The 15,017-nt window shown below is 39.1% G+C and overlaps 1 protein-coding gene across 4 annotated transcripts in view; it reads right to left on the minus strand.

Moving 5' to 3' along the window:
• Positions 1 to 15,017, minus strand: part of RBM33 (RNA binding motif protein 33) — an 86,030-nt gene that overhangs the window by 59,104 nt on the left and 11,909 nt on the right. For all 4 annotated transcript variants that reach the window (XM_081931517.1, XM_081931515.1, XM_081931516.1 and 1 more), the window contains exons 4-7: positions 13,312 to 13,388; positions 11,197 to 11,509; positions 9,624 to 9,743; positions 6,647 to 6,818 (exon numbers count right to left, since the gene is read on the minus strand). In XM_081931517.1, the coding sequence (XP_081787643.1) occupies positions 6,647 to 6,818; positions 9,624 to 9,743; positions 11,197 to 11,509; positions 13,312 to 13,388 (682 nt within the window). The remainder of the gene's footprint in view (positions 1 to 6,646; positions 6,819 to 9,623; positions 9,744 to 11,196; positions 11,510 to 13,311; positions 13,389 to 15,017) is intronic.

Genomic DNA, 15,017 nt, shown 5'->3' on the forward strand with positions numbered 1-15,017 from the left:
GTGCATAGCTCCGTTGCACTTGCTACATAGCATACCTCCTCATCAAGCACTTCTCTCCCAATCAAGCTCACTTCCAACATCAGAGCACAGCTTAGAAAAGAGCCTGGGGAGACAGACTGCAGGGAGCCAGGCCACAAACAGAGACGGGGACGACACCCCCTGTAAACTAAAGCTGGAAATGTGTGTGATTGCAGTAGCTTCACAGCCCTCAGATCCATACAGTTGGATTTATGTCCTTCCCGATCCCAAGAAACACAGGCATACTACAACACTGCCCTATTCATTTATTTCAAAATAGTATGTGGGGGTGTGGACAATAAGGATGCCCCAGCTGGTAGGGAAAAAACAGAAAACCTGCTCTGGTATGAGATCTTCATATCTCAGAAGGACTGCCCAGCTTCCCAGCTCCACCAAAATGATTCTGATTAGAGGTCTCCCTCGGGAGGTTGTGGACTCTCCTTTTTTGGAGGTTTTTTTAACAGAGGTTGTATGGCCAGCTGAGATTCCTGCATTGCAGAGGGGTGGACTAGAGATGATCCTCCTGGTTCCTCTATGATTCTATGAGGAATGCTCAGGAGCAGTCCACATGTGCTAACACATCTCTGCTAGGGCAAGGAAACAATTGCTTCAGGGATGTAATGAAAGCCAGTTCCCCCCGCTCCAAAAAAAGAACCAGCTGGGGAGGAGGGAGAAAATGGGCTCTTACTCCCCTCCAGTCAAGAGTTTTTGTTTTGTTCTGTGTTTGTTTTTTTACACAAGATGGAGAGAGGGGAGAAATCATTTCCTCAAGAATCCTTTATCCTCTGCCTTCCACCCATAATTCCTTATTCCTATTGATGCCATTCTCAACTGAGATATACAAGTTTGCCCATGGGTATTCATTCATTAGAAGCCTTTATATTCAGCTTCTCCTGCACTTGGGGTATCTCACACCTTTGAAAGCAGGTAGATATAAAACCAAGGAAACATCCATCAATAGCAGGCGTAAGGCAAATTGGGCCCTCCAGATGTTTTGGGACTACAACTCCCATCACCCTTAGCTAACAGGACCAGGTCAGGGATGATAGGAGTTGTAGTCCCAAAACATCTGGAGGGCCCAGTTTGCCTATGCCTGATCAACAGCGTATCAGACATCCCTGTCCTATGGTTCTGCTCCATGCTTTGCTTCCTGGTGGAAGATGGAGCATGAAGAAGAGTACCGGATGAAGATCTTAACTGGATTGGATCACATATGAGAAGTGGTATAAGACCACATGAAAGAGTACCCTCGAAATAAATTGTTGAATTACTGAGAAATCTTACACCTTCACATGAGCACCAAGAAGGGATCCAGAGGCCTTTATATGATCCACTACATGAGGACTTTTCAGCTGCCATTACCACTTCAGAGCCCATACGCTCTCATAAGAACCTAAGAGGAGCCTGTTGGATCAAGCAGCCTGTTCTCACAGTGACCAACCAGATGGCAATGGGAAGCCTGAAAGCAGGACCAGAGTTCTCCCCACGTCTGATTTCCAGCAACTGGCATTCAGAGTCATGCTGCCTCCAACAGTGGAAGTGAAACACAGCCATCATAGTGAATATTGTCTATGAATCAGTCTAATCCTCTTTTAAAGCTATCCAAGTTGATGGCCACCACTACTACTTGGGGGAGTGAATTCCAGAGCCGTGTCCTGTATGAAGTACAGTGGTACCTCGGGTTAAGTACTTAATTTGTTCCGGAGGTCCGTTCTTAACCTGAAAGTGTTCTTAACCTGAAGCACCACTTTAGCTAATGGGGCCTCCTGCTGCTGCTGCTGCGCCGGCAGAGCACGATTTCTGTTCTCATCCTGAAGCAAAGTTCTTAACCTGAAGCACTATTTCTGGGTTAGCGGAGTGTGTAACCTGAAATGTATGTAACCTGAAGCATATGTAACCCGAGGTACCACTGTACTTTCTTTTGTCTGTCCTGAACCGTCCAATATACAGTTTCATTGGATGTCCTCAAATTCTAGCGCTAAGACTTTTTTAAAAATCAGAGGATCAAGGAACACTCTGTAGCAGTGTTGCAAGTGGCTACTACTAGAAGGGGGCAGGACCAGTAACAGCCCCCTCATGCACTCTTTGGGCCATAGTTCCCAAAACAATATTTTATATGCAATACAATATGATCTACCCTCCTGAAAACTCTTTCAAGCCAAGAGATTTCCCTTTTCATTTGCAAAAGCAACACTTAGGAGATGCCTCTGCTCCATTCATGAGGGAAAATGTTTAACATATTTTTGCCAGCAGACACCCAATCTTAACTGTAGAATTCTTTCACATACACCTAATGCAGTGAATCAGCAATTATTTTTCTAGTGCCTCCAAATGTCAAGATTAATTTTGCTATCCTTGGTAATAAAATGGTTTGAAACGACATCTTTAATCAGCAAGTAAGAATGCTTCCCTCCAATAGAGACAAGCTGTCACGAAAGGTCACCAAAAAGTGACAGGATGGAAATTACGTTTGTAATTTCCACTGAAATATTAATTTCTCTTTTAAGTGTTTTTTCAACTTATGTCTAGATTTTAAAGTAAAGAAATGTAGCTATACAACCAAGTTTCATTTCTATACCCGTAATTCCTATTAAGAGCAATCAGTACTGAAAGGAAAGTAATATTTATTACGCCAGTTCTACTACATTTTTTAGTCCTATTAGGTTGATCCCTAATAGACATCAATTATTGCAGATCTTTTAACGGCTCCAGCTGACAATGACTTTTCAAAGAAAAACTTGGGTGTAAGATACAAAAGACTTGTATAAAATACGTCATTTAGAACTCTTTGCAAACTGCTAATCAGTTTGTTTCATTTTTCATTCAACTTTTCATTTTTATTAGCTATAACAGTTTTATGCTATAGTTTACTGGACCATGTGAATATTCATAAATTAAATGACTATATATATTTCTATGTATATTAATAATCCTTCTAAGCAGGCCCCACACTGGTAAGAAGCATTTACTAATCTCTCAACTACTTTTCAGATTAGAGGACAGAAAGTGAAAGGGCTTCTGCAATTGTGGATGTTTCTAGGCACAACTGATTTCTGCTAGTAAATATCGCAATAACATCCTTCTCCAGCTGAATTCTGCCTAGGTAACAGCGTGATAACACATACACATACATTTCTATTTCCACAATCAGAAAAATGATATTTTTGCCCACATTATCCACCTACCTGTTTCTGAGATTAACTAAAGGCGCTGGTTTTAGACAGACACCAAATAAATCAGACTTCTACTAGGAACAAGACATTTTCAGCTGTGGTACAAACCTCAGGGAGGCCAACCACGTTCAAACACTCAGGTTTCAGTCTATATTCTGGTTCTTTTAGTTCAACTCAAACTCTGCCTTTTGATGGGCTGTATGCTTTTCCATCTTTTATTATTGGGAGGAAGTGCTTATGTCATCTTGGGTTTCAGGAAACAAAGGCAAGAGGAATCTGAGTGTAGTCAGACATCCACTCTGGACTTTAAGAAGGCTGATTTCAAAAAGCTTAAGGAACTACTAGGTGAGATCCCATGGTCAGAAATACTCAAAGAGAAGGGAGTCCAATGGAAGTTTCTTATGGGTAAAATATGGAAGGCACAAATGCAGACAATTCCAACAAGAAAGAAAAGTGGGAGGCATCTGAAGAAACAGCTGCACCTGGCATACCAGTAGTACATGTGAAAAGCATTTAAGGGTCTGATTGAACCATAACTTTAAAATGAATCAACAGTGTGATGCAGCAGCAAAAAAGAGCTAATACTATTCTAGGCTGCTTCAATAGAAATATAGTGTCAGTTCCACTCTATTCTCCCTTGGTCAGACCACACCTGAGCTACTGAGTCCATTTCTGGCTGCCACAATTTAAGAAAGATATTAAATCTGGGGTGTGTGCAGAGGAGGGCCTGATGAGGAATGGTTGAGGAAATTGGGCATGTTTAGCCTGGGAAAGAGGAGAAATCAAATTTATCAAACTATTTGATAAATCAGGACCAGATAACCCCATATGGTTCATAACCTAGAAACCTACAGTTATTCAGCCCAATACAACACTGGTCTCTAAATCTGTACTATAACACCTATGAATCTGAAATTTCAAGCCCTGGCTACCATATCTGCAGTGATTCCTGTTTCATGTACCAAACTCCTCTAACTGAGACCTGGTGAGTTCACATTTCCTTTCCTCAAAAGCACACTACTTTATCCCACCTTAAATATTTTTATTTAAATGGGAGCAGAGTATTGGTTTTGTTTGTTATTATGGTATGTATTTTTGTGTTTTTATATTGTAAACCACCCTATGGTCTTTGGGTGAAAGACGGTATAATAATAATAATAAATACTAAATACAGTAAGTAAAAATACAGAAATACAGGGGGCAGTACTAATGCATACAACTGTTGACATGAATATGTGAACTACAGAGCTTCCTGGAGGCTGCCATTTGCAGGTCTCCCTCCAATCAATCACTGTTTAAATGCCTATGTTACTTTCGTAAGAGAACTGAGACAGTGATGCACCTTAAAAGGGTATATCTATTATTATGATTTATTAAATTTGTATACCGCCCTTCACCTGAAGATCACAGGTTAGTTCACAACATGAAAACATAAATACATAATCAAACAAAAACAAACCAATAACCCCCCTCCGACAAACACATTTAAAAGGCCACGGAACAGTTAATCAGCCCAAGGCCCGATTGCAAAGAAACATTTTTTTCCTGGCGCCTAAAAATATGTAATGATGGCGCCAGGTAAGCCTCCCCAGTGACAGCATTCCACAAATGGAAAGGAAAGGCCCGTGCTTGTGTTGCCAATCTCCAGACCTCTTGTAGAGGGGGCACACAAGGATGGTCTTAGATGATGATCACACGGTCTGGGTTGGTTCATTTGGGGAGAAGCAGTCCTTGAGATAAGCAACAGAAAACACACTCCTGAGGTTGTCGCATCTTGGGATAAACCAGCATGTTCTGTTCTCAAACTACACAAGGCCTTTGTATTGATTCTGAAGCTGAGAACATTTCAAAAGCAGACTTGTTTGCATGTACTTTTGCAAGATGGCACACTGAGACTGTAAATAATTCAGTAGCAATCCTGCCGGTTCCACCTCACTATGATGACAGCATAAATGTGAGAGTTCTTTCAGGAACCATCTTTAATCAGCCAAACCTTCTAGAAAAGTGTGTGTTGGTAGAAAGACCTGCTCCCACGCTGAGCAGACATTGCGTGTCACCCTAGAGATAACACGTTTGTTCCCAAATTGGGAAAGAGAGACACATCTAGACGTAACCAAAAGTATATTCTTTTACTTATGTAAAACTGACGTGAGACCCATCAGACAGATATTCACTGTTCCTGGACATTTAAAAAGTATTTTCCTTTTAACAACTTTGTTTCTTGGACACAGTAACAGTCTCAGTCACCATTATGAGAGTCATCCAATCTATACCAAGAAATGAACAGCATATTCCAAAAAGAATTACACCGCTTGCAGTATTGTTTCCTATTAGGAGTTTTTATTTTTATAATTTAGGCCTTCCTACCTTGTGCCAATTGCAGCAACCAGATAAAAACAATTATCAACCTAATATCATATGGTAACACTTAATGTTAATTATAAGCATGACTGCCATGCAGACTTAAAATAGATCGTGTAAAAATGGCAGATAATGGGACCCTTTGGTGCAAAGGGTCAGGGCATTTGGCTATTAATCAGAAAGTTGGTGGTTAAAGCCTGCCAAGGAACTGCTATGGGAAGGATTTCTTCATGGCAGGGGGTGGTACTAGATAACGCTTGGGGTCTCTTCTAACCTTATGATTCTTTGAACATATCACTTTTATAATCTATGGTAATAGAAAGGCATTTGAAATTGGAAATATCAGTTATTTGCTCCAGAAGCATCTGGATTTTAAAAAATAGCTTCTGAGTTAATACAGTATTTTTCAACCTTTATGAAATCACAACCTCCTCCTAAAAGTAAAGCAGTTTAAATTGGGGAGGGAATAGAGGAAATAAAAAGAAAGCTCCAGCTGCTCTGCTATCAAACTCTGGGGCAGAATTACATGGCCAATAAACAGAATAAATTCATCCTGAAAAATTAGTAATGGATTTACGATAGCTGACATGTGCTTTCACCTAATGTCCAAACTTGAATTTCAGAGTTATATACACAGAATTGAGACTCAATGTGCAGCCATAAGCTACTGTTAAATGAACAAGACTGCATGAGCCTCACTTTTAAACTGACAAAGCTACCCATTGTGGCCAAACTTGGGAGGAACTGTAGCCGTGAATACTCAAAAACTAGAAGCCTTATCTTCAGATATCCTCATGGCTCAAGGCTCATGCAGGCTCATTCATACAATTCTAAATTGGCATTAGAATTAAACAGGCCCACTGTGCATTTTTTAAAAAGCAACACAAAACTGAAATGGTAGGGGAATTTTTTTTGTTACTTGCCACTAAAACTCTATTATAGACCTACTTACCATCCACTTTGGTTTGTATTTCTCTTTGGTCACTTTAGAGTAATGCTTACAGATTCATACTAAACTGTACAAATAATGTGTTGGTTTGTTTAATTAAAAGCACCTAAATTCTAGTGCCATGACCACTAACCAAAAATCTTACCCAAAGTTTCTGGAATGTTTCTTCGCTCTCTCGTTACATCCGAAAGTCTAATGATTGTTCCTTCTTTCCGTTCAGTTTTGAAACGTAATCGACCAGATTCTTCATCATCTTCCTCTTCTTCATCAGACTCTTCTTTGGTTTCTTCTTGAAGCTCTAGGTTTTCAATAACTGCCTATTAGCACAGGAGGATAAGTGTAAATTATTGGTCGGGTAGGTTTTCAATATGCTAGAGTGAAGTTACTTTACAGTGGCTATCTTTGCACATAGCACTAAATCATGATTTAGTGTTAAGTGTTTGACATTAACCCGAGCAAAGTCTGAGACACACATGCTTCCTCCTCCCACATGTCCCACATGTTCCAATTTCCCTTTCACATAAACTTTACTTGTTCTGTCATATGAGCCCACAGATTGCTGCTTAAAAACCCAACTCTGGTCAATTTAAAAGCAAGCCACCTTATGAAGACAGTGTGTATAACTAACTAGTTTGCTTTAAGCTACCATCTCTGGTTTGTACAAAACATGCCGATATTTGCTTATTCTGAACCTGATCCTACTTCTTGATGTGCTACAAGAAAGCTCTGTACCCTATAAAAAAGAAGATTCAGCTAACACCATGAACTGAATCCTAGCTGCCTGGTGTTTCTAAGTCCTTTGTGAACACCCACCACTATTATTTGATTAGAATATTTCTAGACCAGAAAAAAAACAAAAAGGGAAGATGTTTAGTATTAGGTGTAAGGGCTAGAACCCACAAATGAACAGCCACTTTCACACACTAATATAGTCTCATCAGGAAGCATGATAAAGCAGGAGGGGGAGCAAGGTGGCTATGCTTACCACAAGGTACCTAAAGCCATCAGTACAATGTAGCCACGAGAAAAGCAACTGTAGGTTAATGAAAAATACAGCTTCATGTGTACAGTTAGGAAATTCAAGCCAATATCCAACGCCTTATTGGACAGTTTTTGCCACATGCTCAAAAACGATAAAGGAAAACTAATATTACAGGCAAAAAAAACTTTTAGATCTTGGGACTCGAAAATTCAGAAAGGATGGGGCTCTGGAGCTGTTTAGCCCACTGAAAGAAATAGAGGGAGGGATATAAATGCACTGTATACAAACTTGGGGTGGCTAACACAGCAGAACAAGAAACATGAAGGAAGGGAGGAGGTGCTTATTACATACACAGTACATTCATTCACCATATGGAGTTGAAATGAATCAAAAATGATAAAAAAAACAGTGGCATATTCAAATGCTGTATTATTCTATTATTTGGACTCATCCAGATGCCTCAGCACTTTAAGTTCAATCACTTTACTTTCTAAGCAGTTTTCAAGCCCTTGCAATTCTATTCTCTACCATTGTAACACAAGTAGAGCATGTGCATTTTGTGATACAGGAAATGCTTTAAACACACTTAAGAAAATACAACTCACCATGGGCTTTAAATGCCAAGTGAACCAGTGGGTTCTGAGGAAAACACTAACTTGGGTGATGAGCCTTTATTTAAGATCATGAAGAAAAAAGCTAACTGCCTGTCAAACCATCTAGCTAAAGCTCCAACTTCCTAGTTTAAAAGAAACTGAGAACTAGGATGAAGAACCTTAAATCCAAAAGGATAATATAATCCCCTGCCTCAAATACTGGCGGAGAAAGCTAAGAGTGGCAGCTAGTCTCTTGCAGAAGAGAGGGGAAAATAAAATGCGTCAAACAAAAATGAACTTATTGCTCAGGTAATAATTGGTCTTCTCATGGACGGCTGCCCTAAGTCACTCTGAATTTCTTGTCTCCATCTGCTGGCAAGATGTCTGTTCATCCAAAGTTCTTGAAGTGTCAAGTGTCAGAATTCTTGTGGCATATAGTATATGGCATTTTTATTAAAGGTTTGGCCTTGCTTAAGGCTTCATAACCCCTTGCCTCCATGGCCCCTCCAACTCTGAAGTGGATAAGATTGGTCAGGAAAAGATAACTTTCTAATGACAACTCTTTAGAAGACTGGCTAACTAAAATCTTGCTTTGTCAATATTTCAACTGAAATAGGAACCACTAGTTTAAATTTAAACCTCTTTACAAGCAGATGGCCTGTGATGTCTGTTCAATGCAGATAATTCCCTCCAATGTTTTGAGAGCCTGAAGAAAATTAAATTACCATTGTACATAAGTGGCTCTAGAGAGATGAGTCAGTTCCACCAAAAGAGGAAAAAGTAAACACAAATCAAGAGTTGTTATCACCATGTACTACTTATCAGTTGTGCAGCCCTACTTGTAATTAGGCTTATTTAATTCCAAAGTGATGCCAAACAGGTTTATTTTTGGCCAAGAGCATACTAGTTCATGTTTCAAAGTCGCTTCAGGTGTTAATAAGAGAATAATGAAGAGAAAAAGGATAAACTACTAAAATATCCAGGTCTTGTCTGCAGGGGAGAGGTGTGTGTTTCATCCCTTCCCTCCTCTACCCTGGCCTACGGCCACAAACCCATCCCACAGCTAATTGCCAACACTCCTAAAGATAATGTACAAGCTAAGGAAACTCATATATGAGAAGAAAAAGTGGGGCTGGCCAGTGAGTGGTCACGTGCAGAACTACAAGTAGCTGTGAGATCTGCCAGAAGAGGAGAAACACGTAACAGTGGGAGTAGCGGATGAGGAGGAGCTGAGCATTCCAGGCGCACGGTGTACATGTCCCGAGGCCCTCAATGATAATGGCAACTGCTGTCTGTAGCTTAGAAATGTTGGCCATCCTGACAAATAGAGCCGCTCATAGCTTAGACAAAAGAACATGTTTCAAAAGGCAAGGCTAACAAAGAATCATTGAACAGCTTCTCCTCCTATCTTTTCCAAAAAAGATTCACATGAGGACTGCCAAAAACAGGCACAAACCAGACAAAACCACTGACAATTCCTGAAATACTTTTCAACCCTTTGTGCTAAGCAGTATTTTGCCTTTAGGATTTCACTTCTTCAAAAGTACCTCTTCCGACTCATTTGGAGGTGTCTGGGTGTCAGCAACCTCCTCCAATTCTTCTTCAGCTACATATTCTTGCTGCTCAATTGCTTGCTGCTCACTGTAGGACTGTATATAATCTTCATCCTGAAATAATTGCATGATGAAAATGTTTTAATCTTAAAATGCTTCTGCTTGTGGGAGGAAGCTATGGGAGGACACAAATTTCATCTGAAGCTGCCTGGGTCTCTTGGTCACAACTGACTGTTCTGTCAGAGCCAGTCTTAACCAGGGTTCCTTCTTAACCAGAATTTAAAGCTGGTTACAAGGAAAACCAAATAATGTTAACCATAACTTTAATGTAACACTTAGATGTGATTAAGGAAGGCAAGAGGGAATTTGAGCATGTTAGTTAAAGGGAAGGGTGAGGGAAGAGATTGTGAACCTTTATGTTTGGTAATGGCCCCAACTAGAATGCTCTGAGTTCAATCCATGTTGAAGGTACTAACGTCTCTTGCACAAACAACTAGTTTAGGAGAATATAAACTATGAGTGGGAAACCTGTGACTCTCCAGATTGGACTACAAACTCCATCATCCCATTCTGGCTGGGCTGAAGGGCCACAGGTGCCACCAGCCCTTATTATTTCAACACAAACTGATGGTTTCAAAGCAGTAAGTTAGTTTACTATAACCACTATAGCTATGAAACATTATGAACTTAATTAAGAGTAAATAGCACCAATTCCTTAAGATGTTTTTCTTTTCCAATTTTAGCGAAGGCTCTACTCCATACATAAGCAGTGCAGCACCACTATAATCCAACAAGTATACTTCTTTCCCTTTAATATCATAACATATGCCCACAGAGTAATTTCTAGTAACTCCCAACTACTAGATGCTTTACCACCTTGCACAACACTTTACTACATGCTTTACAAGAAATAAATGAAGCAAGTTTAAGATATCAATGAATCCGTTGCTTCTTTATATATATTTTTGTACACAATATTTTGGACAGATAGTTATGTTATTTTCAACTCAAGTTGGGCAGCCGCTTCAGCAACTTCAACTGAAACAATTATGCATATGACATTTGGTGAAGTAACCTCCAACCTCTTTATTCAGCTTTAGACAGTTCTCAGTTACAAAAAAAAGAGGAGGGGTGGAAAGGAGCAAGCAGGACATCAATCACTTTGGAATATTAGCACCTTAAAGATGTCTTTAGCAGGTCAATAATCTTTTCACCTTCGAAGGACTTTATCAGATCGTGTCTAAAGCCTGGATAAAAGCTTTTGCATTAAGTACTTCTAACAATTGGCACTGTCTCCCCACCACACAAAGCTGTTTTTTCCTTAAGGATACAATCCTCAAGGTCATGATTCTCAACTGCCTTCCAGAATGACAAAGGAGCATTACCTACAGCCAAACAAGCTGTCAACACAAACTTTGTCACAGCCTAGATAAAGAAACTGGCAGACAGTGATAATAGGTCTAATTTTCCCCACATCCCTAGGGAGGTAAACAGATTTCAAATCAGTCTAAAAACCTAGGCATGTGGAGCAATGTTATCTCAGATAATACAATAGAAAGAAACTCACTGTAAAATCATCTAGAGGTTCATTGATTTCGAGATCTAGCACTCCATCATTATAAATCTCTTCTTCTCCCTGATCTTCCCCATATTCTATTTGGTCTTCTGTCAGCTCAGCCTCTTGGCCTTCATACTGCCCTTCTTCTGTGTATTCCCCAGAATACTCTTCAGGCACTTCTGATTTGTCATAGCCCAGTTCATCCTCCCCTTGTTCATACTCTGAATCTTGTTCAACAGACTGATCATTGGCATGCTCCGAGAGTTCAAAGGATGTAGCTACTTCAGATGTAGCATTAAGACTAACTGTGACACCTTGAGTGCTATGATAACAGTAAAAAAAAGGAAGATGAAAAATCAATATATTAACCACAGTATGACAGCAGGTTGTGTGCATGTACATTCTGTACAGCATGCAGATAGATCATACAGTGTCTGCATTCAATAGCAAAGTGCATAGCTCACACATCGACTTGACTCTATGCCACGAACTCATAATATGCATACTTATACCACAGCTTATCATCAGCTGCAGGCTATTTGACCAGAGGGATCAAACCAACCAGATGGTCTAACAGGTTAGGCTGACAAGAAGTACAAGGTAGCCAAGCAAGCTGCCGTTCATGTTAATTCCCAGACTACCGTACACTATCACAACACTCACTACTCATCAGCCTGAGCTACATTAATGATGCCAGACATCAATTTGGACTTTCATTCACTTTTATTTCTTACAATGAAATAATGCTTTTAAAGGGGTAGGGCTGTTTGAATAGACTTTGAATTGAAATCTGCATCGTCTGTAAAAGTTCTATTTTAAATTTGTCCTCAAAGTGTCTTATCTAGAATTTGAGGATTCAGAAGAAGTTAACCAACAAATTCTGCAGTAAAAGTCAATGACAATTTAGCCAACTATAGGATCTCCCCCACCTTAAAATGCCCTTAACTATCCAGAAGGAACAATCCTCTAGTTTTCTTGCCTATCTTTCAAAAAACGGACACGTTAAGACAGAGAGATGAACAAATTAATGCAGAAGAGAGTATGGGACTGAATGTTGAAGTTGTGCACCAATGCAAATTATTAGGATTTCCATCCAATTAAAAGAAAACCTAGTTGACCAGTTAACTCTACAGATTAACTGTAATCCAGTCAAATTGTTACATTTGTGTATGAATAAAAACAACCTTTCTTAGGCAACAATCATATAATGTGTAATATCCACTGTTAGCCAAACTCAGAATAGACCCAATGAAATCAATGGACATAAGTTCATTATTTTCAGTGGGTCTACTCTATGATTACTCAGGCTTCATTGGATATCTCTCTAGGTGTTTAAAATTATGCACGTTACCACAGGTATCACCTAAGGAGAGGCCTTGTTACCTACACAAGGAATTATGAGGCTTGCCATCTGAGGTTTTCAGAAGTATTCACTGCTACAGAACATTGCAGTGATGTGGGATGGAATTTTTTCCAGTGCTTTATTATTTTACAGGAAAAAAATGTTTCATACATTCATTAGTAACAATAAATGAATGAAAACTGCATATGTGATATTAGATAAGCTTGGCAATTTCAACATTTTCAGCTTTGTTCACTAAACACAAATAAAATAAACATGCTAACTGTCATTCTGGGAATTAAGAAAAATTGTCAATGCAGACTGAAAAATTTCAAATGCAAATTACCCTGCTATTATAATTAATGTAAGAAAATGCAAAATTTTCAGACAAATCCACACAACTATTTTTTAACTGATAAAATATTTTTATTTTTAAATATTTTTAGACAATTATATACTGCAGGCCTAAAATTTAACCAATTATTCAATTGGAATGTCTCGTTAAAAATAAACTCCTGTTGGCTTCCAAAATGGAAACCAACTTTTTTAATCAGAATAGCACTGCTGAATGCATCTGAGGAAACAGGCTCTATATAGCAGCTGTATTTTCTTCAACTTTGTCTCAAATGTGAATTTCTAGTCATACTCTTCCAATGTAAAAAGTAACTTATCTTCTCTTCCCAATATGAAACACGTGAACACCCCTATTTCGGTAAGACTCATTCAAGGCACTGATCTAGAAACCCAATTACATTACTGGGGTGAAGTAGTAAGAGACAAACCTGAAATGTTGGTCCTCTTCGTTGTCACTCTGTAGAAGATCATCATTCAGTTCTTCATCTGACATATCTGACTGCGTCTAAATTTTAAATTTAAAGAATTGCCCTTGAGATAACCCAATATGTAACATTTAAGAACACAGCAAAGAAAGCTGCTCTCTCAGCAGTGAACCTTTTACAAGTAAGCAGCATTCTTTCATGATTAACACTGTTTTACGGCTTTACGCTGAACAGCCCATGAACCAACTGATTAGCTATCTTCAATATTTTCAGACTCAGAGCCCACTTTTAACTCAAACATCTTTTACCATATATATGCATGGTGGTAGCGCTCCTGTTGCAACCCACCTTCAATCAGGCTGCTACCCACAAGTGGGTCCAAACCCACCAGTTAAAGACCATTGGATTAGAAGAAAATAGTATAAAACTTTGTATTTAAATGGGCTGCATAAAAAACTGATGAAAATTCGTTTTAAAAAAATCAACATTCACAAGCAATTTCAAAACTTACAGTAACAGCCTGACTTTGAAGAAGGAAAGCACATTTTCCAATATTAGGGCTAGACAATGTAATAAAAAATCAGTGTGGTGCAGTGGCAAGAGTGTTTGATTTAAATCAGGGAATCCAAAGTTTAAATCTCAGCTCAGTCTCAATACAGTAAGCCGACAACTTACATGCGGTTATGTTCCAGGGATTGGGCCTAAAGCCAAAATTGTGTATAATCAAAACATATCAGGTGCAATGGTGGGTGGGATTGTCAAAGCAGTTTTTTTTCCTCTACGTCCACCCAATTCTACCCCTCTTTTCCATTATTATTATTTTTACCAAGCACGTAAGGTATATGCGCACAAGGTAGATGTGCATAAGTTGTAGGCTTACTGAACTCAAAAGGCATCTCTGGGCCAATCACTATCTCTAAGTTTTACAACAATTTGTTAAGGAAGGTTAGGACAGAAAGGAGAGACTTGTGTACGCCACCCTAAACTCCTTGGAGGAAGGCTGGTCTAAATAATAAAGTGGTTTGAAAGTGGTAGCCATGAGATCTTACAAGACTCCTCAGAATCAGAGCTTACATTTGAAGAATGCCTACTGCCTATGAAAAACATACCAGTGTCTGTTATAAATATAAATATGTATAGAGTAGTGGAATGGAAATGAACTAGAGGCCACACAAAGGGAAGATAAAAAGAATCTGGTTTTTGCACAATCACATATCAGGGTTTCTAACTTGATCTCTTGACCAATAGGAGTTTGTAGTACCAAAGCTTGTGGCAACACTGCTGGCTAGAAGGTTCAATTGGCAAGACAAGAGACCAGAAACTGTGCCATGAAAACTAAACACCAGACAAAACTGGGAAAAAGCCAACAATTACTGCTGAACTTACAGAAAAACTCCTCTCACAGCAGCATGCTACATGACAGAATATTTAAAAGATGTGACCTTGGGACAATAAAGTGGGTTTTATTGGGCAGGGGTGGTGGTGAAGCACTTAGGATTTAACAAACGTATGTATATTCAGCTCTCTCTTACTCAACATCTAAAGGCTGCTATTCTAAAGGTTATTTTATGTGCTTATTTATAAAATTTGTATACTGCCCTTAATTCAAAGATCTCAGGGCAGTTCACAGCGTATAAATACAAGATAAAACCATAAAATACATAATAAAAACAAGAAAACACACACCTGCAACACACTTAAAAGGATAG

The sequence above is a fragment of the Podarcis melisellensis genome, assembly GCF_964234715.1.
Source record: "Podarcis melisellensis genome assembly, chromosome: 12".
In the NCBI taxonomy this organism is placed as follows: domain Eukaryota; kingdom Metazoa; phylum Chordata; class Lepidosauria; order Squamata; family Lacertidae; genus Podarcis; species Podarcis melisellensis.